The sequence below is a fragment of the Oncorhynchus keta genome, chromosome 36, assembly GCF_023373465.1.
Source record: "Oncorhynchus keta strain PuntledgeMale-10-30-2019 chromosome 36, Oket_V2, whole genome shotgun sequence".
In the NCBI taxonomy this organism is placed as follows: Eukaryota; Metazoa; Chordata; class Actinopteri; order Salmoniformes; family Salmonidae; genus Oncorhynchus; species Oncorhynchus keta.
The window spans coordinates 23,160,124-23,186,115 of NC_068456.1; the positions used below are offsets into that span (position 1 = coordinate 23,160,124).

The window sequence follows — 25,992 nt, forward strand, 5'->3', positions numbered from 1 at the left end:
CTAGAAGGAGAATGTCTGGCTGATACAGGTCGACTTTCATTTGGGAAGAGAGAGATGAAGCAGACAACTCTAGAAGGAGAATGTATGGCTGATACAGGTCGACTTTCATTTGGGAAGAGAGAGATGAAGCAGACAACTCTAGATGGAGAATGTCTGGCTGATACAGGTCGACTTTAATTTGGGAAGAGAGATATGAAGCAGACAACTCTAGAAGGAGAATGTCTGGCTGATACAGGTCGACTTTCATTTGGGAAGAGAGAGATGAAGCAGACAACTCTAGAAGGAGAATGTATGGCTGATACAGGTCGACTTTCATTTGGGAAGAGAGAGATGAAGCAGACAACTCTAGATTGAGAATGTATGGCTCATACAGGTCGACTTTCATTTGGGAAGAGAGAGATGAAGCAGACAACTCTAGATGGAGAATGTCTGGCTGATACAGGTCGACTTTCATTTGGGAAGAGAGAGATGAAGCAGACAACTCTAGAAGGAGAATGTCTGGCTGATACAGGTCGACATTAATTTGGGAAGAGAGAGATGAAGCAGACAACTCTAGAAGGAGAATGTCTGGCTGATACAGGTCGACTTTCATTTGGGAAGAGAGAGATGAAGCAGACAACTCTAGAAGGAGAATGTATGGCTGATACAGGTCGACTTTCATTTGGGAAGAGAGAGATGAAGCAGACAACTCTAGATGGAGAATGTCTGGCTGATACAGGTCGACTTTAATTTGGGAAGAGAGAGATGAAGCAGACAACTCTAGATGGAGAATGTCTGGCTGATACAGGTCGACTTTCATTTGGGAAGAGAGAGATGAAGCAGACAACTCTAGAAGGAGAATGTCTGGCTGATACAGGTCGACTTTCATTTGGGAAGAGAGAGATGAAGCAGACAACTCTAGAAGGAGAATGTCTGGCTGATACAGGTCGACTTTCATTTGGGAAGAGAGAGATGAAGCAGACAACTCTAGAAGGAGAATGTCTGGCTGATACAGGTCGACTTTCATTTGGGAAGAGAGAGATGAAGCAGACAACTCTAGAGGGAGAAACAGATTGAGCTTCTTCAGCGAAGCCATCTCAAGCAAGCAAGACATCAGCAAGACATCACCCAATGCAAGATATCACCCAATGCACCTCATCAGTACTAAAAAGTCTGTAATTCAGTCAGTAGAAGCACAGCTATAAATCCCCAGACTCTTGTTATAACAAGGGTAGGCCGTCATTGTAAATAAGAATTTGTTCTTAACTGACTAGCTTAATTATATAAAGGTTAAAAAATGTTTTTAAATACTCAATAACATCACAGGATATGAAAACAATTTTAAAACATTACCTGGCAACCAGAAACCAGCTCCAAAAAAATGTATAAACTAACAGCGTACCTGCAACCGAGCCAGTCTCATAATCTGTGTGGACATAAAATACCTGGCAACCAGATAACTCGAATTAATTGGCTGCACAGTACACTTCAGTTTGACACCCTGGGGGGAATAACCATTTCTGAAAAGTAATTACTTGTCTCAAATGTCTTCTCTCTAAAACCAATCTGCAGTTGGGAGTCAAACCTTTAATGCAGAGGGTACAGCAATCATTTGTAGAACATTCTAATCTAGAGCCGCAAACTATTATGAAGGTTTACTAATTTACGTTTGGAAAAGTTATTCCTTTTGCATAATGACATTCCTACTGACCAAACCGACAAGATCGATTTAAAGTCAATCAAGATTCATATTACAATATTTATTTCCGAAGGTCTTTGACCGGCCACCAAACACCCAACAATGCCAGTATCTAATCCCAGGGTGTCTGTGGGGCTTTCAGAAAGGCCACAGCCTTTATAACTGTCACTTTCCTGTGAAAGGTCAGATATTAGTATTCCCCACCCCCGGAGATGGCTGGGCACACTGAGCTTTATGGGGCTTTTACCAGCCCCTAGCTACAACTAACAGCCAAGCAGCCCCTAGCTACCACTAACAGCCAAGCAGCCCCTAGCTACCACTAACAGCCAAGCAGCCCCTAGCTACCACTAACAGCCAAGCAGCCCCTAGCTACCACTAACAGCCAAGCAGCCCCTAGCTACCACTAACAGCCAAGCAGCCCCTAGCTACCACTAACAGCCAAGCAGCCCCTAGCTACCACTAACAGCCAAGCAGCCCCTAGCTACCACTAACAGCCAAGCAGCCCCTAGCTACCACTAACAGCCAAGCAGCCCCTAGCTACCACTAACTAAAAAGCAGCCCCTAGCTACCACTAACAGCCAAGCAGCCCCTAGCTACCACTAACAGCCAAGCAGCCCCTAGCTACCACTAACAGCCAAGCAGCCCCTAGCTACCACTAACAGCCAAGCAGCCCCTAGCTACCACTAACAGCCAAATCTCAGAACAGAGGAGAGGAGAACAGAGGAGCAAAGGAAGGGAAGCGAGAAGAGACTCATTGATAATACATGAGTGTCACTGATGGTTTCCTCAACTTAGCAGCAGGCATAGAGCAGAAAGAAACAGGGAGTTGACTAAATGTCATCTGTCACAATGGTTTAGAAACCTTTATTCAGTTTCATCCATACAGCACAGACTCTCTCAGACCCGACCATCTTACATTTGTCTGTCTGATTTGACTAACATGGCTTCCTCTGGCTCAGATGGATTGAAATCTCTCTCTCTCTCTCTCTCTCTCTCTCTCTCTCTCTCTCTCTCTCTCTCTCTCTCTCTCTCTCTCTCTCTCTCTCTCTCTCTCTCTCTCTCTCTCTCTCTCTCTCTCTCTCTCTCTCTCTCTCTCTCTCTCTCTCTCTCTCTCTCTCTCTCTCTCTCTCTCTCTCTCTCTCTCTCTCTCTCTCTCTCTCTCTCTCTCTCTCTCTCTCTCTCATAAATACACAGGGATAGGCTAATAAAACACCATGGCAGGGATCTCAATGAGCTGAACACACATCGGTCTCTATTAGGCAGAATACACTGACTTAAGTGACCTTCAAATACTCACAGGTTACAGTATGTTAACCCCTGTACACATACATGTGTCTGGATCGACCTGCCCACACACTCCTGCATCAGAAGCGTGGACTCTGAACCTTAAATCTATAGACAGCACACACAACCCTGTGAGCTTAGATGGATCTCCTTATAAAGATGTGCCTCTCCTCATCTGTCTCTCCATTAAAAGACATGCTTTGCTTTTTTGACACCACACTCCAAAAAGCCTGCAGACTCTAGTTTTATCTCATCTTGGTTATTGTCCAGTCATATGGTCAAGCGCTGCAAAGAAGGACCTAGTTAAGCTGCATCTGGCCCAGAACAGAGCCACACATCTTGCTATTCACTGTAATCAGAGGGCTAATATCAATACTATGCATACCAGTCTCTCTTTTGTGTGGACCCCAGAAAGAGTAACTGCTGCTTTTGCAACAGCTAATGGGGATCCTAATAAAATACAGGGACAAGCACAAACAATGTGGACCCTGACTAGATTTGATCAGCCTTCTGGACCCCTGCTTCTCTGGCATCCTCCGGGAACCTGTGAAGGGCCTATCGGCTAATGCACACCGCTTAGACTCTGACGTTGAACAGATCAGAGGGCTAGCGCTCATCAACCAATGAGCCCCATGTTGATTCAACCAGGCTTTAAAATAGGCCTACCTTTATACCCCTGCTCAGCTTCCCGAAGGTCGATCTTAGTGATGGGTTTGAAGTCCACGTCCCAGAGCCTGACACAGCCGTCACGTCCCCCCGTCGCGAAGCCCTCCTCACAGGCATACATGCTGAAGATCCCAGCCTACACACAGTGAAGTCAACTTTAGGTTTAGGCAGGGGGATTATCAAACTGTTCTGTGCACAGAAAAAGGTACTTGAAAAGGAATATGATTTCAGACGGAGTGTGAGTCAAAAAGTCTATTTTCTGTATTGGAGACAAAATTATAATTTTGAATGCTTTTCAACACCTTATAGATTTACATGGGATTCATAGACAGGGAAGGGGAATTGAGTTGCTGCAGTGTATAGATGTATGCAATTATAGAATTGAGAAGGTTTGGGTTTAGCCAGAGCGGGAGTTTGGATGTCCGGAAGTGTACAGCCAATGTGCAGCCAAGTGTACAGCCAATGGGTGTTGAGAATTAGAGGGACGTATTTCACTCACCCCGTGAGCGGCCTGCACTGTGCGCATTAGGTTCAGTCCTTTCCACACGTAGATATCCCCATTCAACGCTCCAGAGTATGTGACATCATCTTTAGCTGACGCAACACACAGAATGGTTTGTAGGTCCCCCGTCTTCCCGAATATACCCCGTTTGGGCGTCAAGGCGTTCCCGCAGAGAGCCCAGAACTAGAGACATGGAGAGGGGGAAGATGCAGAGGTGGCGAGCGAGTGAAAGAAGAAGGAGAGATGAGACGGGGAATGAGAGAGAAGTACAAGTATGCAATGATAGAGGGAGGAAAGGAAAGGTGAAAGACAAAAATTTGAGAGATGGATAAAACAGAAGATGGAGGAGAGAGAGAGAGATGGATAAAACAGAAGATGGAGGAGCGGTAGAGAGAGAGGTGGATAAAACAGAAGATGGAGGAGAGGTAGAGAGAGAGGTGGATAAAACAGAAGATGGAGGAGAGAGAGAGGTGGATAAAACAGAAGATGGATAAAACAGGAGAGAAAGAGAGAGAGGTGGATAAAACAGAAGATGGAGGAGAGGTAGAGAGAGAGGTGGATAAAACAGAAAATGGAGGAGAGAGAGAGGTGGATAAAACAGAAGATGGAGGAGAGAGAGAGAGAGGTGGATAAAACAGAAGATGGAGGAGCGGTAGAGAGAGAGGTGGATAAAACAGAAAATGGAGGAGAGAGAGAGGTGGATAAAACAGAAGATGGAGGAGAGAGAGAGAGGTGGATAAAACAGAAGATGGAGGAGAGGTGGAGAGAGAGGTGGATAAAACAGGCAGATGGAGGAGAGATAGAGAGAGGTGGATGAAACAGAAGATGGAGGAGAGAGAGAGAGGTGGATAAAACAGAAGATGGAGGAGAGGTAGAGAGAGAGGTGGATAAAACAGAAGATGGAGGAGCGGTAGAGAGAGAGGTAGATAAAACAGAAGATGGAGGAGAGAGAGAGGTGGATAAAACAGAAGATGGAGGAGAGGAGAGAGAGAGAGGTGGATAAAACAGAAGATGGAGGAGAGGTAGAGAGAGAGGTGGATAAAACAGAAGATGGAGGAGAGAGAGAGAGATGGATAAAACAGAAGATGGAGGAGAGGTAGAGAGAGAGGTGGATAAAACAGAAGATGGAGGAGCGGTAGAGAGAGAGGTGGATAAAACAGAAAATGGAGGAGAGAGAGAGGTGGATAAAACAGAAGATGGAGGAGAGAGAGAGAGATGGATAAAACAGAAGATGGAGGAGAGAGAGAGAGGTGGATAAAACAGAAGATGGAGGAGAGGTAGAGAGAGAGGTGGATAAAACAGAAAATGGAGGAGAGAGAGAGGTGGATAAAACAGAAGATGGAGGAGAGAGAGAGAGGTGGATAAAACAGAAGATGGAGGAGAGAGAGAGAGGTGGATAAAACAGGCAATGGAGGAGAGAGAGAGAGAGGTGGATAAAACAGAAGATGGAGGAGAGATAGAGAGAGGTGGATAAAACAGAAGATGGAGGAGAGAGAGAGAGGTGGATAAAACAGAAGATGGAGGGGAGAGAGAGAGAGAGAGGTGGATAAAACAGAATATGGAGGAGAGATAGAGAGAGAGGTGGATAACACAGAAGATGGAGGAGAGGTAGAGAGAGAAGTGGATAACACAGAAGATGGAGGAGAGGTAGAGAGAGAGGTGGATAACACAGAAGATGGAGGAGAGGTAGAGAGAGAGGTGGATAAAACAGAAGATGTAGGTAGAGAGAGAGGTGTATAAAACAGAAGATGTAGGTAGAGAGAGGTGGATAAAACAGAAGATGGAGGAGAGAGAGAGAGAGGTGGATAAAACAGAAGATGGAGGAGAGAGAGAGAGGTGGATAAAACAGAAGATGGAGGAGAGATAGAGAGAGAGGTGGATAAAACAGAAGATGGAGGAGAGATAGAGAGAGAGGTGGATAAAACAGAAGATGGAGGAGAGAGAGAGAGAGAGGTGGATAAAACAGAAGATGGAGGAGAGAGAGAGAGAGGTGGATAAAACAGAAGATGGAGGAGAGGTAGAGAGAGAGGTGGATAAAACAGAAGATGGAGGAGAGAGAGAGAGGCGGATAAAACAGAAGATGGAGGAGAGAGAGAGAGGTGGATAAAACAGAAGATGGAGGAGAGAGAGAGAGGCGGATAAAACAGAAGATGGAGGAGAGAGAGAGAGGTGGATAAAACAGAAGATGGAGGAGAGAGAGAGAGAGGTGGATAAAACAGAAGATGAAGGAGAGGTAGAGAGAGAGGTGGATAAAACAGAAGATGGAGGAAAGAGAGAGAGAGAGGTGGATAAAACAGAAGATGGAGGAGAGGTAGAGAGAGGTGGATAAAACAGAAGATGGAGGAGAGGTAGAGAGAGGTGGATAAAACAGAAGATGGAGAGGTAGAGAGAGGTGGATAAAACAGAAGATGGAGGAGAGATAGAGAGAGAGGTGGATAAAACAGAAGATGGAGGAGAGAGAGAGAGAGAGGTGGATAAAACAGAAGATGGAGGAGAGAGAGAGAGAGAGGTGGATAAAACAGAAGATGGAGGAAAGAGAGAGAGAGGTGGATAAAACAGAAGATGGAGGAGAGGTAGAGAGAGGTGGATAAAACAGAAGATGGAGGAGAGGTAGAGAGAGGTGGATAAAACAGAAGATGGAGGAGAGGTAGAGAGAGAGGTGGATAAAACAGAAGATGGAGGAGAGGTAGAGAGAGAGGTGGATAAAACAGAAGATGGAGGAGAGGTAGAGAGAGAGGTGGATAAAACAGAAGATGGAGAGGTAGAGAGAGAGGTGGATAAAACAGAAGATGGAGGAGAGGTAGAGAGAGAGGTGGATAAAACAGAAGATGGAGGAGAGGTAGAGAGAGAGGTGGATAAAACAGAAGATGGAGGAGAGGTAGAGAGAGAGGTGGATAAAACAGAAGATGGAGGAGAGGTAGAGAGAGGCGGATAAAACAGAAGATGGAGGAGAGGTAGAGAGAGGTGGATAAAACAGAAGATGGAGGAGAGGTAGAGAGAGAGGTGGATAAAACAGAAGATGGAGGAGAGGTAGAGAGAGGTGGATAAAACAGAAGATGGAGGAGAGGTAGAGAGAGGTGGATAAAACAGAAGATGGAGGAGAGGTAGAGAGAGGTGGATAAAACAGAAGATGGAGGAGAGGTAGAGAGAGGTGGATAAAACAGAAGATGGAGGAGAGGTAGAGAGAGAGGCGGATAAAACAGAAGATGGAGGAGAGGTAGAGAGAGAGGTGGATAAAACAGAATATGAGAAAGAGAGAATGTGGAAAATGACAGGAAAGGATAGAGTGAAGAGGGAGAGAACAAGAGCACAGAGATCAGCGTTTGGAGATGCGTTGCTTCAATCACAACTGTTCATTTGCTAGCCAGCCTGATCTTCTCAGGGCAGATAGCATGGTGCTTGTTTCTAATAAAGCTCACAGCGGTCAATTCAAAGATGTATGTCTCATACTATAACTGGAGATGGTACTACACTCTTAGAAAAAAGGGTTCCAAAAGGGTTCTTCGGCTGTCCCCATAGGAGAACCTTTTTTGGTTCCAGGTAGAACTCTTGGGTTCCATGTAGGAACCTCTGTGGAATGGGTTCTACATGGAACTAAAAAGGGTTCTACCTGAAACCAAAGGGGTTCTACCTGAAACCAAAGGTTTTTTTTCAAAAGGTTTTCCTATGGGGACTGCCATACCAACCCTTTTAGGTTCTAGACATCAACTTTTTTTTCTAAGAGTGTAAGCAAAACAACTATAAATATGATTATCCATTGCTACTCTTTGTGAGGATATTCCATGTACCTATTTATTGTAAACTGAGGGCTCTTCAGTAAGTTGAGAGTTGTATCTGTGTGTGAATGTGAGTGTGGGTACACTTGGAGACCGCCCTTCCAGAGGGGAATGACAGACCAGATTACTGCTTTTGACCCAATGAAAACAATATGCTCAAGTCCCTCTAACACCACTTTCTCATTCTGCTGCTAGGATATCTGAGAGCACCTACTTACTCCTCCACTTTTAACAACAACCATATAAACGTACATGTTGAAGAACAGGGGTTCCCAACCTAGGGGTCGCCCCCTGTGGGGGGACCGTCCTTGATTGTTTCATTGTATTTAACTCTGCAATGCTTTGGTCTAGAAACAATCAGTCAAATGCAGAGGAAGAGGCAACTCTGATGAACATTGGTTTGTCTCAATGACATTCAGAAGCTGACCTATGACTTTCTAAAGTAAAACAAATTGGACAGTCAAATGTCAAAAAGAGATGGGAACCCCTGTTGTAGAACTTGAAAATAGACTGCTGCTGGCTGCATTGGGTAAGGGTAACCCATCCCAAGATTGATAGCTCCCCATAAGTTATTTTTGAACTTGTCTCAAAGGTTTTGCATGGACTGACTGAGCAGACTGTGTTGTTATTCTGAAGCTCACCTTGATGTGCTTTACCCCACAGCTCACCAGCCGGTTCTGCTGAAAGGGATCCCAGGATATATCGAAGATCTGAAAGACAGCCAAGCCAATAACAACACAAACATTTCCTCTCAATCACACAGAAAGTCAAGACGCAAACAGATTGTATTCTCACATACACACTTAATCAATACACACCAGACATACGAAAATGCAAACATGTGCACAGCACACACAACAGCCTACCCTGTCTGAATGTCCTGTCGCAGTGGCCAGAATCTTTCCTTTCTTCCAGTCCCAAACACACACTGTATTTTTGCCATCCAGCCCCACAGAGGCCAGCCGCTGAAAAGGAGAGAAAGGGGGACCGATTCATTAATTCTTCCAGTCCCAAACACACACTGTATTTTTGCCATCCAGCCCCACAGAGGCCAGCCACTGAAAAGGAGAGAAAGGGGGACCTATTCAGTAATTCTTCCAGTCCCAAACACACACTGTATTTTTGCCATCCAGCCCCACTGAGGCCAGCCGCTGAAAAGGAGAGAAAGGGGGACCTATTCAGTAATTCTTCCAGTCCCAAACACACACTGTATTTTTGCCATCCAGCCCCACAGAGACCAGCCGCTGAAAAGGAGAGAAAGGAGGACCTATTCATTAATCTGCAAAAGAAAGGAGGGAGGCTGTTTCTATTCAATGGAGAAAGCTTAAGAAATATTCATGAATATACTGTAAAAATGGAGGATTTTATTCTTTATATTTTCATAATCAATTAATTTACAGTACCAGTCAAACGTTTGGACACCTTCTCAGTCAAGGGTTTTTCTTTATTTTTAATATTTTCTACATTCTAGAATAATAGTGAAGACATTAAAACAATGAAATAAGACATATGGAATCATGTAGTAACCAAAAAAAGTGTTATATTTTATATTTGAGATTCTTCAAAGTAGCCACCCTTTGCATTTCAATTAACAGGTGTGCCTTGTTAAAAGTGCATTTGTGGAATTTGTTAATGCATTTGAGCCAATAAGTTGTGTTGTGACAAGGTAGGGGGATATATAGAATATAGCCCTATTTGATAAAAGACCAAGTCCATATTATGGCAAGAACAGCTCAAATAAGCAAAGAGAAATGACAGTCCATCATTACTTTAAGACATGAATGTCAGTCAATGTGGAACATTTCAAGAAGTTTAAACATTTCTTCAAGTGCAGTCACAAAAACTATCAAGAGCTATGACAAAATGGCTCTTATGAGGACCGCTACAGAAAAGGAAGACCCACAGTTACCTCTGCTGCAGAGGAGTTAACTTCACCGAAGATTGCAGCCCAAATAAATGCTTCACAGAGTTCAAGTAACAGACACATCTAAACATCAACTGTTCAGAGAAGACTGTGAATCAGGCCTTCATGATCGAATTGCTGCAAAGGAACCACTAGTAAAGGACACCAATAATAAAAAGAGACTTGCTTGGGCCAAGAAACACGAGCAATGGACTTTAGACCGGTGGAAATCTGTCCTTTGGTCTGATGATTCCAAATTTGACATCTTCGGTTCCAACAGCCGTGTCTTTGTGAGACGCAGAGTAGGTGAACGGATGATCTCAGCATGTGTGGTTCCCACCCTGAAGCATGGAGGAGGAGGTGTGATGGTGTTTTGCTGGTGACACTGTCAGTGATTTATTTCGAATTCAAGAAACACTTAACCAGCAGGCTCCCACAGCATTCTGCAGCAATACGTCATCCCATCTAGTTTGTGCTTTGTGGGAATATCATTTGTTTTTCAACAGAACAACGACCTAAAACACACATTCAGGCTGTGTAAGGGCTATTTGACCAATAAGGAGAGTTGTGCATTAAATGACTTGGCCTCCACAATCACACAACCTTAACCCAATTGAGATGGTTTGGGATGAGTTGGACCGCAGAGTGAAGGACCCAATTGAGATGGTTTGGGATGAGTTGGACCGCAGAGTGAAGGAAAAGCAGCCAACAAGTGCTCAGCATATGTGGGAACTCCTTCAAGACTGTTGGAAAAGCATTCCTCATGAAGCTGGTTGAGAGAATGCCAAGATTGTGCAAAGCTGTCATCAAGGGTGGCTACTTTGAAGAACCTCAAATATAAAATATATTTTGATTTGTTTAAAACTTTTTTGGTTACTACATGATTCCACATTTATTATTTTATAGTTTTGATACGTTGATCAATGAGATTTCATCCTATTTTCACCCACTCAAAAAGACCGCCAGAAGTTTGTTGAATTCCCAATGTGTTATCACTACGCTTTCAACCATCTAAAAGCACGACCAAATTCCAAATGAAAATCAATGTCTGATATTATGTTTATTTATACAACAACTGCATGTGTTATCACTGTGCTTCAACTTATAGCACAGCCACATGACATGGATTGCAGTTGAGATTACATTAAATGTACATGGTGCAAGTGATCAATGCTGTTCAAGATTCTGAGCAGACTATTACAGCACTGGTGAAGATCCACAGACCTGCGATGACCTATGCATGCTATCTGGAACATGTTTTAAGTGATTATATAAGACTTATAGTTACAGTAACCTCAACATGTGGCCATGGATGTTACTCACTACATTAAGATAGCCTTTAGACTATTTACTTTATATTACGAAAGTAATATTGAGTTGTGTTTGGTTGACAATGCGAACAAATATCAACATTTAAAAGAGATGTGTGTACTGTTTGGATACTTAGAGCTAAGCCACTGGCTTAATCGTATTATTTTATTTATTTAACAAAAAGTGTTTGGATATAATGGAGACTTTAAATGCACTTTACAGTTTGATTTGATTTAATCCTATTCTTTAACTTAGATTGTTGGTTGAGATGGAGACATGAATCCAACATATAAATTATTAACTTGTCTATGTTTAGTTGAATTAAAACCCTAGGCTTATATGTGTCTATGTTTAGTTGAATTGAAACCCTAGGCCTATATGTGTCTATGTTTAGTTGAATTGAAACCCTAGGCCTATATTTGTCTATGTTTAGTTGAATTGAAACCCTAGGCCTATATGTGTCTATGTTTATTTGAATTTTAACTAGGCAATTTTTATTTAACTAGGCAAGTCAGTTAAGAACAAATTCTTATTTTCAATGACGTTGTCCTGTTGGAAGGTGAACATTCGCCCCAGTCTGAGGTTCTGAGCACTCTGGAGCACAGAGCTCCTGACGAGTCTCCCAGTTCCTGCTGCTGAAAAACAACCCCATAGCATGATGCTGCCACCACCATGCTTCACTGTTGGGATGGTGAAAGGTTTCCTCCAGACGTGACGCTTGGCATTCAGGCCAAAGAGTTCAAAATTGGTTTCATCAGACCAGAGAATCTTGTTTCTCATGGTCAGAGTCTTTAGCTGCCTTTTGGTAAACTCCAAGTGGACTGTCATGTGCCTTTTACTGAGGAGTAGCTTCTGTCTGGCCACTCTACCATAAAGGCCTGATTGGTGTAGTGCTGCAGAGATGGTTGTTCTTTTGGAAGGTTCTCCCATCTCCACAGGGGAACTCTGGAGCTCTGTCAGAGTGACCATCAGGTTCTTGGTCACCTCCCTGACCAAGGCCCTTCTCTCCTGATTGCTCAGTTTGGCTGGTCGGCCAGCTCTAGGAAGAGTCTTGGTGGTTCCAAACGTCTTCCATTTAAGAATGATGGAGGCCACTGTGTTCTTGGGGACCTTCAATTCTGCAAACATTTTTTGGTACCCTTCCACAGATCTGTGCCTGGACACAATCCTGTCTTGGAGCTCTACGGACAAATCCTTCAACCTCATGGCTTGGTTTTTGCTCTGACATGCACTGTCAACTGTGGGACCTTACATAGACAGGCGTGTGCCTTTCCAAATCATGTCTAATCAATTGAATTTAACACAGGTGGACTCCAATCAAGTTGTAGAAACATCTCAAGGATGATCAATGGAAGCAGGATGCACCTGAGGTCAACTTTGAGTCTCATAGCAAAGGGTCTCAATACTTAAATAAGGTATTTATGTTTTTGTTTTTTTATACATTTGCAAAAACGTATAAAAAGCTGTTCACGTTGTTGTTATAGGGTATTGTGAGTAGATTGATTAGGGGGAAAACATTATTGAATCCATTTTAGAAGAAGGCTGTAACATAACAACATGTGGAAAAATGGAAGGGGTCTGAATACTTACACCGTACATGCCTTATAGAGTGTGGATCAGTTTGTGCCCATTGGGAGAGGAAATATGACATAATTTTCCCATGTGACAGCTGCAGAGACACAGTTCACAGGCAGCATAGCAATTTGCAGCTAATAGAGAAAGACCTTGAACAGCACTACTAAAAACATTGGCTGTATTTTCACGCTCACCGTAGAAAGGAATGCAAATTGTTTCCAATTAGTCTGGCGGAAATTACCATTTAGGAAGTTAATTGTTAATTACCCATCTTATGAGACAAAGGAGCAAGGCATTTAGGAACATTTCTGCCAACTGTCTCCCTGCACACAACATTTTACAGGGATTTGTGGGATGACAAAGAAATATGACTAGATAAAAACATTTATTAGACTTAAATGTCAGGGATATTTCAGATGTGATGCTCCAATACAAGGCATTTCTACAAATTGTATAAGAAAAGAGTAGATGAATGCCAAATGTAAGTTGACCTAAAGTGCTTAACTGAATGGCAGTGAAAGGTATTGGTGTCCATGAATCAAAACATTTCAGTGGGGGAGAATATGTTCTCGTTTCCTTAGGAAAACCTGTTCTGTCATTTTTGTGGTTTGCCACAACCATTCATCCACAAATCCATTTAAATCCCAACCCAAAAAGACATCAATCTGCCTTATATTACACCCAGAGTTGTTTACTCGCTGTGCACACAGGGGTTCCAAGAAAACAGCCATCTAATGCATTTTAGAATTGACCAAGGGTCTGAGGTAAACTTTTCTTGCTGCCCCTCCCTGGTCCAGATACTCGGTAGCATTAGGGTTGGTGAGGAGAGCCAGGGTTAATGCAGCCGACTGTCATTCATCTCTCTCTCTCTCTCTCTCTCTCTCTCTCTCTCTCTCTCTCTCTCTCTCTCTCTCTCTCTCTCTCTCTCTCTCTCTCTCTCTCTCTCTCTCTCTCTCTCTCTCTCTCTCTCTCTCTCTCTCTCTCTCTCTCTCTCTCTCTCTCTCTCTCTCTCTCTCTCTCTCTCTCTCTCTCTCATACATACATACATACATACATACATACATACATACTCGGCTGCATTAGCCCTGGCTTTCCTCACCAAGCTATCCCCTCCCTCGCTCCAAACACCCAATTACTTAGGGGGCAGCGAGACACATTCTTCCCCCACCGCAGCCTCCTCTGACGTGACATTGCATTTGTCAACTCTAAAACCACAATGAAGGCAACGACAACAGCAACCATCCCTTCCCTCTGTCCACTCCATTGATCTCCTCCCTCCATCCCTTCCCTCAGTTCCCTCCATGGATCCCCTCCCTCCGTCCCCTCCATGGATCCCCTCCCTCCATCCCTTCCCTCAGTTCCCTCCATGGATCCCCTCCCTCCATCCCTTCCCTCAGTTCCCTCCATGGATCCCCTCCCTCCGTCCCCTCCATGGATCCCCTCCCTCCATCCCTTCCCTCAGTTCCCTCCATGGATCCCCTCCCTCCGTCCCCTCCATGGATCCCCTCCCTCCATCCCTTCCCTCAGTTCCCTCCCCTCCATGGATCCCCTCCCTCCGTCCCCTCCCTCCATCCCTTCCCTCAGTTCCCTCCATGGATCCCCTCCCTCAGTCCCCTCCATGGATCCCCTCCCTCCGTCCCCTCCCTCCATCCCTTCCCTCAGTTCCCTCCATGGATCCCCTCCCTCAGTCCCCTCCATGGATCCCCTCCCTCTGTCCCCTCCATGCATCCCCTCCCTCCGTCCCCTCCCTCCATCCCTTCCCTCAGTTCCCTCCATGGATCCCCTCCCTCCGTCCCCTCCCTCCATCCCTTCCCTCAGTTCCCTCCATGGATCCCCTCCCTCCGTCCCCTCCATGGATCCCCTCCCTCCATCCCTTCCCTCAGTTCCCTCCATGGATCCACTCCCTCTGTCCCCTCCATGCATCCCCTACCTCCGTCCTCTTTCTCCATCCCCTCTCTCCATCCCTGGGTGTAATTTACTGGTCTTGTAGGGGGAAGTCAATAGGCTGCTGCTGCTGTAGGAGACTCTCATAGAGCCCCATCCATCAATCTAAAGGTCATAGGAGAATGGTGCTGTCCCAGCATTCCTCCCAGTAAACATGATTAATGAGAGGGCTGTACATCATCCCCAGTCTGCACAGTTACCCAGCAGGCTTCACTTCTCTCAGCAACCCACCACCATAATCCCATTCCCATGGCAATAGGCTATGTGATACTCTTTTTATTTCATTATTTTCCAGTTTTCAGTTCTGTTCCATGAACTGGTTCCAACCCCTGAGTATGACCCTACAATCTGGCAAATGATGGAGCACTCACATTGCTGCATGACAAAGTATTGTTGTTTTTCAGTGAGACTCAGAATATCCAACAGGTTTTCCTTGGTAACAGGGTGATAGGACAGGAAACCATCCTCTAAGACAAGAGGTGAATGAGAGACAGGTGCATGCAGGAGTGTGTGAGGCAGGAGTCAGGTGTGAGGTGGTGTGTGTGTGTCTCACCTGTCCATCTGCGCTGAAGGCTAGGCAGGCCACTCCATGGGAGTGTCCGTCCTTGAGGACAGAGATGGTCTGTACGCTGAAGGTGTCCCACACACAGATGTAGGGTTCCTTCCCTACCTGACCTGTTGCCACCAGAGACCTCTCAGGATGAAGGCCGAGGCTGGAGAAACAGAAGAGGAGATATAACAGGGAATTAGGCAATACGACAGGAAATACGCACAAAATGCTGTTGAAAGAAACTCATGAAATTCAGATGAAATATGTATATATTCTGTTGCTCTTTCTGGTTAAAACAGGGCGTGCCCACTCTTACTCGGGCCAGTGGTCTTGGGAACAAGGGTGTGGAATTCAGTTGCAGAGTGACTCCAGCTTTAGCACTCAAAAAACCTGATATTGCCTATATTTCTCTTTCATTACAAAAGGGGTTATCATGTGCTTGATTTATCATTGACATTACTACTCTTGGAGTAATACACAGTGTATGTTCCTTTGTCATTAGCCATTTTCAGCCCTATTCCTAAGTCAAAGGTCACAGTAATGTTTATAAGTGTACTTCATGAAGTAGTAGTACACTCAACATACCGCATCGGTAACATCGAGCTCAAGAAGCTCATCTGATAATGTCTCTGTCTAATAGCGTTCAATCTGAAACTCAATAGGTTATAGACCCCACAGTGGGTCATTGGTAGCTCCAGGTGCCAACCTCCTTCCCTTGTTTATGAAAGGTGCCCTGGTGTTCTATAAATACATGTGATTAATAGCATCATTACTGGGGCCTGGCCGAGCAGCAGACATTACTGTGTTACTAGCATCAGCCACACAGGGTCAGGGATCATCACACCACCAATGGACTAAGGAAAGGGAGGCGACCACGCTCAGTACCGCTCAACACAGTGAAGTCCGCTGTGACCTTGACCATAAACACAGTACAGAGGAGAAGTGGTAGCCTTACAAACCAAGCCTTGCCATTGTAAACGGTCCAATCGTACAAATGAGGTTAAAAGGACCATTCCTATCAGGAGAAATGTCCTGACAGTACAAAGCAGACATGACAGTACACACTTCACAGCACATCGACATGTCTTTCTTTCTCCTTCTCTTTCCTTGCTCTCTCAGTCCCTGAATGTCTTTCTCCCTCTCTGTGCTCAGTCTGACTGTCTCAGACTTTCATCTCAAAGCCTCTTTCTGTATGAAGCCCATGGCTGTAAATCTGGGCTTGGAGCTCTGCCTGGAGCAGAGGGAGGAAGGAAGAAGACATAAAGGCTCTGAGAAAAGAAAGGGAGTGGGAGAAATGGAGAAACCCTCACGCAAGAGAGTAAGAGAAAGAGAAAGAGGGAGCTCAGTTCTACTCAGCAGACTCTCATTCCCAGGCAGTCTATGTCCCAGCTGGCCCTAACAAGAGCAGACGTGCAGAGCTTTCTGATGGAGATGGAGAGACTGTGGCATGAGAGCAGATTTGCAGAGGTTTCAATGGGCTGTTGGGTTTGCAGAGGCCAGGGCCAGGAACAGAGGGACTGTACGTGAGGACAGACATCAGTAGATGCTCCATTCATGCGGTGTGTGATGGCAGCCTAGCCAGAAAACTGTCAGTGATGGATAAACCTGTTGATTTATTGACAGCAACAATCATGATGAATGTGTGAGTACATTACATAAAAAAAACATGAACCAGAATGAAAATATGTATTTTAAAAGAGAAACCCCATATCTTTTTTTTGACTCCATAAAATAACAAATGTAAAATAATATACATACAAATTTGATCATTGATGAGATGATTTATTATACTAATTCATAGACAAAATGGTAAATAGTGAAGAACACCTAGTCAGTGCCAGTAGGACCAGACTCCAGTATCAGACTCTCGTCACACAAACAAACAGTAATGTGATACTCCTCTGCAGACGGCACAGGGAAATCCCCCTGGGGAAGGAAATCAGAGCCAGACAACACTGCTGCCACCTACCCCCCACACAAAAAGAAACACTGCTGCCACCTGGGAGACTCTCCTGATGCCTGTTCTGATGCCCTACCTACCTCAACAGACTGTTGCTGTCTATGCAGCATCGGTGCTGTAGGAAGAAAGACACTGTCCAGCAATCACTATCTCAATCATTTTATTCTGTCATATTCTCTCTGAATAACGCTACAAGTTAAGGTTCCTCAAATTACTATTTTTATCATCAATAAAGTACCTGAAAACAGGGGAGAAATAATCACGAGAGTGATACGATGTTGTATTCTCAAGTCAACATTTAGTTCAATGAGAAAAGACCGCGAATTTCCCCAGGAATATGCGTGGAGACCAGAGCAATCGATCTCCGGCTCATAGATTAAGAGCATTTCGTAGATCACAGATTAACACTTTTAGGCACCACAAAATAAAGTAATCAATCTAACGTTTACACATTACTCTCACAATTCGTACCCTTTGACAGATTTGAACTTTAACACAATTATATGAATGTTATCAATCTCTATAAACTAATACTGAATACATCTTTTTAACCTTAGATGTTTTAAGATCCTCACATACTATGAACTTACTAATACTTTTCAATGTATAACAGGCTATGAATATGTCCTTTAACCTGTCACAAGTACATGCAACAAGGTTGGTGACAATCTTTCAGTTCATCTTATTAACTGATTCACGAGATTCATTTTCTGTTGTCCAATGCCTGCCAGCGCCGTATGTGAACAGTATAAGCTAATGTGAACCAATATGTCTCCAGGGAACAATTTAACAAACAGTGCACTAGCAACCAACCTGCTGACAGCATGGTTGCCTTGACAACCGGACAGCCAAGGACACAGGAATCAAGATTAAGAATGAAAGTTTAACTAGAGGTGAAGTATCAGCAGACGTGGACAACAAACCTACACAAGGTCATTAACTACACAAGAGCAAACCATCCTCAACAAACAAAATGTCCCACAAAATATATCCTTCTGTAGCATACTGCCTTTATGTTAAGAAGACAATATTGAGATAAATTGAAGAAAGGTATGCACCCTAGAAAAAGCCAATATGTAGTCTCTTCTCTCCAGCAGAGCACCTTGAGGCTGGCGAGCACGACTAGGCTGTATGTAGCCTAAATTGCTCCTTTAAAAGGCATTAATAACCATGAAATAGAAGACAGTGAGAAGGATGGGTCTGTCCCTTTCCACCATTTATAAGAAAAATACATACATTCCACTCTCTCACTAAAAACTGTATTTTCATTAGATCTGGAATTGCAGCTACCCTGAAGGTGTATGATGAATAGAGCTCAATTGGGCCAATCCATTACTCACTATGCTGCCATATAACTCTGTCTTATCAGAAAGCCCTGGTCCTATCTACTTCATACACAGGTCCTTATCATTCAGACCAGGGGTGTCAAACTCGTTCCATTGAGGGTCGAGTGTCCGGAGCTTTTTTGGTTTCTCCTTTCAATTTGTGTCCAATTAAGACTTATATAACCAGTTGAGGGGAGTTTCTAACTAATCACTGACCGTCTTTCATCAATCAAGTACAAGCAAGCAGCGAGAACCGCAGACACTCGGCCCTCCGTGGAATGAGTTTGACACGTGATTCATGGAATGTTGAGATTGAGGCAGACATCCTTGAAACGCCGCAACAGATCCAATCAGTTCTAACAGAGAAGCGTAAACCAATAGAAATCACTAATGTGATAGCCTACAATCTCTCCATGACATAAAACATCACCCTACAGTTCACTCTCACAGGCACCTAGGTCTACTTAGCATTCACATTAACATTGTCATTCATCCAACCTACACTGCTAACCCCTCACACATCCACTCTACAACCATACCACTCCCTGTTTCCTCTAACCCTTCCGTGACCTCTGCTGCTCGTAATGTTAGTCTGACTTCCTGTAATCTTTCCCACTCATTACTAGTGTGTTTCTCTCTTGTAATCGTACCCTCTCTGTCACACCCTGATCTGTATCACCTGTCTTTGTGCTTGTCTCCCCAACCCGTCCAGGTGTCACCCATCTTCCCCATTATCCAGTGTATTTATACCTGTGTTCTGTTTGTCTGTTGTCAGACACCAGCGTTTTGCCTGTGTGCCTGTCTTGCTCTAGTTCCTGTTTTCCCGGTTTTGACCATTCTGTTTGCCCTGAGCCTGCCTGCTGTTCTGCACCTTGTCACACCATCCTGGATTACTGACCTCTACCTGCCCTGAACCCGAGCCTGCCTGCTGTTCTGTACCTTTCGGACTCTGCTCTGGATTACTGACCTCTGCCTGCCCTGAACCCGAGCCTGCCTGCTGTTCTGTACCTTTCGGACTCTGCTCTGGATTACTGACCTCTGCCTGCCCTGAACTCGAGCCTGCCTGCTGTTCTGTACCTTTCGGACTCTGCTCTGGATTACTGACCTCTGTCTGCCCTGAACCCGAGCCTGCCTGCTGTTCTGTACCTTTCGGACTCTGCTCTGGATTACTGACCTCTGCGTGCCCTTGACCAGTCGTTTCCCTGCCCCCTGTATTTGTAACACACTTCGAAACTGTCTGCATCTGGGTCTTCTCCTGAGCTTTGACACTCTCATAATTAGTGAGTTCCTCTCCTGTAATCTTGCCCTCTCATAATTATAGTGACTTCCTCTCCTGTAATCTTGCCCTCTCATAATTAGTGAGTTCCTCTCCTGTAATCTTGCCTTCTCAATATTAATGTGTGTTCCTCTCCTGTAATCTTGCCTTCTCATTATTAGTGTGAGTTCCTCTCCTGTAATCTTTCCCTCTCATAATTAGTGTGCATTTCCTCTCATAACTAGTGTGAGTGCCTCTCCTGTAATCTTTCCCTCTGGTAATTAGTGTGAGTTCCTCTCATAATTAGTGTGTTCCTCTCCTGTAATCTTGCCCTCTCATAATTAGTTAGTTCCTCTCCTGTAATCTTGCCTTCTCATTATTAGTGTGAGTTCCTCTCCTGTAATCTTGCCTTCTCATTATTAGTGTGAGTTCCTCTCCTGTAATCTTGCCTTCTCATTATTAGTGTGAGTTCCTCTCCTGTAATATTGCCTTCTCATTATTAGTGTGAGTTCCTCTCCTGTAATCTTTCGCTCTCATAATTAGTGTGCATTTCCTCTCATAACTAGTGTGAGTGCCTCTCCTGTAATCTTTCCCTCTGGTAATTAGTGTGAGTTCCTCTCATAATTAGTGTGTTCCTCTCCTGTAATCCTACACTCTCAAAATTAGTTAGTTCCTCTCCTGTAATCTTGCCCTCTCATATTACTTAGGTCCTCTCCTGTAACCGTGCCCTCTCATAAATAGTGTGTTCCTCTCCTGTAATCTTGCCCTCTCATAATTAGAGTGTTCCTCTCTTGGAAGCCTGTGTCCTCGGGAAAACCACCATCTGCTCCAGCAAAACGATAGCAATATCACCCTGGCTATTCTTAGCAGCTACAGAATCAGCTCAGGCTAAAAACAGCAGAAAGGGACTCTGCCAAGAGAGGCTGGATTTCACAGTAAAAAGCAATACGTCTGTTTATAAATGATTCAACCAGGTTGGAGGGCAAAGAGGGTAGATAAACAGGAGAAAATTAAATGGTGCTTCGTTTGGGTTGCCTCAGAAGATTCAATAAATCCCTCTGCCCCTGAGGAAGATGTTTACCTTACAGCAATAGCTCAGCCAAGAGACAAAAAACATTCAACATAGCTAGAACTCATAGTGAAAAAGTACTCATTGAGCTTCATTCGTTGGGCTACTGTACTAATGGCTACAGCATATTTTGTATGAGCAGCAGGAAATATAACCAATTAGCAATGGAAATTCTGCAATAAGGGGAATCATTTAAAACACAAATAGTCTCAGTTGATCTATAATGAGCGCAATTCCTCCGAACATTTTAAATAACTTAATGAATAAGAACAATAAGGGCTCTATTTTAACAAACCTTACAAATCGGTAAAACCTTACGCAACGGCGCTATAGGTCCGTGTGTGTCTCATAAATATTTTTGCTATTTTCACAGCAGGAATTATGGACGCAATAGTTGGCGGTGGTGCAAAAGGGCTGGGTTTTCATTAATAAACTAGTTGTAGGTGTGTCTAGGCTTGCCCCTTTACTGGCCAATCAGAACATGCTCCATGGCTAAATATGTGGTTGCTTCAAGTTGTGTTTAGGTGTATTTGGTTATCAACTTTTATGTTAGTCCATTATAAATAGCCTATAGAAACAAAATAACAAAATGTAGGCCTATCCCATATTTGCTAATTATGTTGAACATGTTTGTACTAAGTAGGCTAATTGCATGGCTTCAATATGAAAATATATATTTTTAAACATAGCATTAGCACTGATATAGGCTTACAGTAAATTACATGTCTGAGCTATGCATACATTGTCAATATGCAAGATTAAATTCACTACTGAAAGGACGTAAAAAAAGACAGTGAATAATTCTAATCAAATTCGAATAAAACGACACAACAACTTGTTTTGAATAGTCTAAATACAGCTACAGGCACCATAATTTCTCCACTTTGGCATATAATATTAAGACAAAGTAGACTATGGAGTGTTTTACGCACATCCAAAATTCTCAATATCCAATATAACGAGAAAGGGGGAATGTCCACTTACCGTTATACTGTCCCCAAATATTTTATAAAGATCTTGAAACCTTCTTACAGATCATATTTGCACTTCTCCAAAAATAGCAGACGGCTTCTAAATTGCATTACAGCGAGCCATGCGTTCTCACCATAAAGCCATGGACAGTGAATCATTCTAATAAGCTTGGTTTTAAATCAAATTTGACGACAACAATATTCCTAAATAGGATGGAATCATGATATCATAAATTGCATATCTCGTTCCATTAGCAGGCACACGTAGGCCTAAGGCCAAGGTGTCACGTTCTGACCTTAGTTCCTTTGTTTTGTCTTTTGTTTTAGTATGGTCAGGGCTTGAGTTGGGTGGGTTGTCTATGTTAGTTTGTCTAAGATTTTCTATTTCTGTGTTTGGCCTGGTATGGTTCTCAGAGGCAGCTGTCAATCGTTATCCCTGATTGAGAACCATATTTAGGTAGCCTGTTTTCCATTGTGTTTTGTGGGTGGTTATTTTCTGTTTAGTGTTGTGTTGCACCTTACAGGACTGTTCGTTGGTTGTTTATAGTTTTGTTTTCAGTGTTCATTAAAATATGAACACTTACCACGCTGCACCTTGGTCCTCCTCTCCTTCCCCAGACGGCAAGCGTTACAGAAGCACCCACCACCAAAGGACCAAGCAGCGTGGTTTCGGGCAACAGCAGCGATCTCAGGACTCCTGGACATGGGAGGAGATTCTGGACGGCAAGGGACCCTGGGCACAGGCTGGAGAGTATCGCCGCCCCAAGGCTGAGCTGGAGGCAGCGAAAGCCGAGAGGCGGTGGTATGAGGAGGCAGCATGGCAGCGCGGCTAGAAGCCCAAGAGGCAGCCCCAAAAATATATTGGGGGGGGCACACAGGGAGTGTGACTAAGTCAGGTAGGAGACCTGAGCCAACTCCCCGTGCTTACCGGAGAGCGAGAGGGACCGGGCAGGCACCGTGTTATGCTGTGAGGCGCACGGTGTCCCCGGTGCGTGTGCATAGCCCGGTGCGGTACATTGCAGCGCCTCGTATCGCCCAGGCTAGAGTGGGCATCAAGTCAGGTGCCATGAAGCCGGCTCAACACATCTGGTCTCCAGTGCGTCTCCTCGGGCCGGTGTACATGGCACCAGCCTTACGCATGGTGTCCCCGGTTCGTCAGCACAGCCCAGTGTGGGCTATTCCACCTCGCCGCACTGGCCTGGCTACGGGAAGCATTCAACCAGGTACGGTTGGGCAGGCTCGGTGCTCAAGAGCTCCAGTGCGCCTTCACGGTTCGGTCTATCTGGTGCCACCTCCACGCACCAGCCCTCCGGTGGCAGCCCCCCACACCAGGCTGTCTCTGTCTTCTCCCCACAGGTGATCTCGCCTGTCCAGCGCTGTCAGAGCCTTCCTCCTGCCCAGCGCCACCAGAGTCTACCGTCTGTCCTGAGCCGCCAGAGCCTCCCGTCTATCCTGAGCCGCCAGAGCCTCCCGTCTGTCCTGAGCCGTCAGTCAGCCAGGAGTGACCCTCGCCGCCGACATCTGACTGGGGACCCTAGCCACGAGTCAGGAGCTGTCAGAGCCGCCTGTCACGCTGGCGATGCCAGAATTGCCCTTCACTCCGGCGCCGCCAGAGTCTCCCGCCTGTCCGGCGCCGCCTGAGTCTCCCGCCTGTCCGGCGCCGCCTGAGTCTCCCGCCTGTCCGGCGCCGCCTGAGTCTCCCGCCTGTCCGGCGCTGCCGGAGTCGTCCTTCACTCTGGCACTGCCGGAATCTCCCATCCATTCGGGACCCGTGGCTAGGGTCCCCAGTCAGAGGTCGGCGGCGAGGGTCGCCGCTCTTAAGAGGCCACGGAAACAGTTAAGGAGGGGAGAAAGACTATGGTGGAGTGGGGTCCATGTCCCGCGCCAGAACCGCCACCCCGGACAGACACCCACCCAGACCCTCCCCTATAGGTTCAGGTTTTGCGGCCGGAGTCTGCACCTTTGGGGGGGTTACTGTCACGTTCTGACCTTAGTTCCTTTGTTTTGTCTTTTGTTTTAGTATGGTCAGGGCGTGAGTTGGGTGGATTGTCTATGTTAGTTTGTCTATGATTTTCTATTTCTGTGTTTTCCCTGTTATGGTTCTCAATCAGAGGCAGCTGTCAATCGTTGTCCCTGATTGAGAACCATATTTAGGTAGCCTGTTTTCCATTGTGTTTTGTGGGTGTTTATTTTCGGTTTAGTGTTGTGTTGCACCTTACAGGACTGTCTTTTGGTTGTTTATTGTTTTGTTTTCAGTGTTCATTAAAATATGAACACTTACCACGCTGCACCTTGCTCCTCCTCTCCTTCCCCAGACGACAAGCGTTACACAAGGGCTCTTAGGCAGGAGTAGCTGTCACGCCCTGGTCGAGGTATTTTGTGTTTATCTTCATTTATTTGGTCAGGCCAGGGTGTGGCATGGGGTTTTTGTATGTGGTGTGTTGGTATTGGGATTGTAGCTTAGTGGGGTGTTCTAGTTAAGTCTATGGCTGTCTGAAGTGGTTCTCAATCAGAGGCAGGTGTTTATCGTTGTCTCTGATTGGGAACCATATTTAGGCAGCCATATTCTTTGTGTGTTTCGTGGGTGATTGTCCTTAGTGTCCTTGTTCCTGTCTCTGTGTTAGTTTACACAAGTATAGGCTGTTTTGGTTTTCGTTTCATTCATTACGTTCTTTGTTTTTTGTAGTATTTGTATTGATTCGTGTTTTACGTTTGTTTATTAAACATGGATCGCAATCTACACGCTGCATTTTGGTCCGACTCTCCTTCACCACAAGAGAACCGTTACAGTAGCCTATGATGTTTGTCCAATTCATCGAAGATAGCTATTAAATAGTAGCCTATACAGTAGCCTAACACTACAATAGTCCTAGTTATAACAAACATGTAGCCTATCTGTTCTACGTTAAAAAAGTAATTGGCTTCAACATGGAAATATTAGGCTATAGACAACGCATTCGCTTTTCCACTCAGCTTACCATCATCATTGATATGGCCAGTAGTGACTCTGCAAACAAGCCTACAAGCAGATTCAGCACCATAGACAGCTATCAAAATTCCCACGATTTGACAGTTAGGTCCAACAGAGGAAAGTGGTAGATGCATTTTTTGACAAAATAATAAACAAAAAACGGTAAGCAGTATTTTTTAAATAACTTGATGTTCCTAAACAGGCTTCCTACAGTCACTAACATATTTCATGTAATGGAAATCATACATAATGAGCCCAGACTTTTCACAGAAGCTGGAGAAAAAACATGTCCAATATAACAAAAAGGGGGGGATTTCGTTGACTGTTTTGGCATAGTGGCACACATTAAGGAGACACATCAAATATTACCACCCATCCCACCTCAGCAAGCTGATGTTAGACAGGTAAATTACAAACCGTGGCGTGAGGGGAGGAAATGCCAGCGTGACATTTTTTACATGACGAAATTGAGAACTAACATGTGTTTGACACTGCACCTCCCCACCGCCATCTGAAAATAGAGCCCCTAAGTGTCTGCCACCTGACAGTGTTGGAAGGAGTACTGTTATTAAACGGAGATTAGAGCTGTGAAGTTAGATACACCAAAGGCAAACAGAGGAACAGTCATTCCAACAGGCCTCTCAGAAAACCATCTCAATAATGGAACAGATAGTTTACTGTGAGTGGTTTTGTCTGGAGAAAGTATGAGCTGTTATGACTGGGCTAATGACTGGATTACACCACCTTCAAAATGGATAGGATTCCCTATTACAGATGCAGGATCTTAATTTGAGTCAGTTTGCTACAACAGGAAAATAATAGGAAAATAATCCTATAGAAACAGGAAATGTGAATTTTATGGATTATAAATAATGGATATTTTTGTAAGGATTATACATTTTTACGTAAGTGAAAATCAAGTCTGATATTTCTAAGTGGAAATGACAAACTTCAGAAGCCTTTTTAAACCTCAAATACACACACATTTTAAATGCCCTGCATTCCGGGAAAGTTATCCTGCAACAGGGTGATCAAATTAAGATCCTACACCTGTCGATGCCATTCCAAAAGGTATCCAGTGAATATTCTAGTATTACTGGAAAATGCCAAATGGAAATACAGTCCTGTATAGCCTATTATTTCATACAATTTCAGTACAGCAAGATAAGCATCTGTCACAGTGCTCAGAAAAGAGCATAGACATTACAGATTTTCATGATGAAAGATGTGCTTAAATGGCCTGTACCGTAGT

The 25,992-nt window shown here is 44.4% G+C and overlaps 1 protein-coding gene across 1 annotated transcript in view; it reads right to left on the bottom strand.

Annotated features, from left to right (window-relative positions):
• LOC118369819 (echinoderm microtubule-associated protein-like 6) overlaps positions 1–25,992 on the bottom strand; it is a 131,506-nt gene that overhangs the window by 81,750 nt on the left and 23,764 nt on the right. The window contains 5 exon segments of the mRNA XM_052498680.1: positions 3,629–3,764; positions 4,128–4,313; positions 8,548–8,616; positions 8,773–8,871; positions 15,193–15,352. Coding sequence (XP_052354640.1) covers positions 3,629–3,764; positions 4,128–4,313; positions 8,548–8,616; positions 8,773–8,871; positions 15,193–15,352 — 650 coding nt within the window.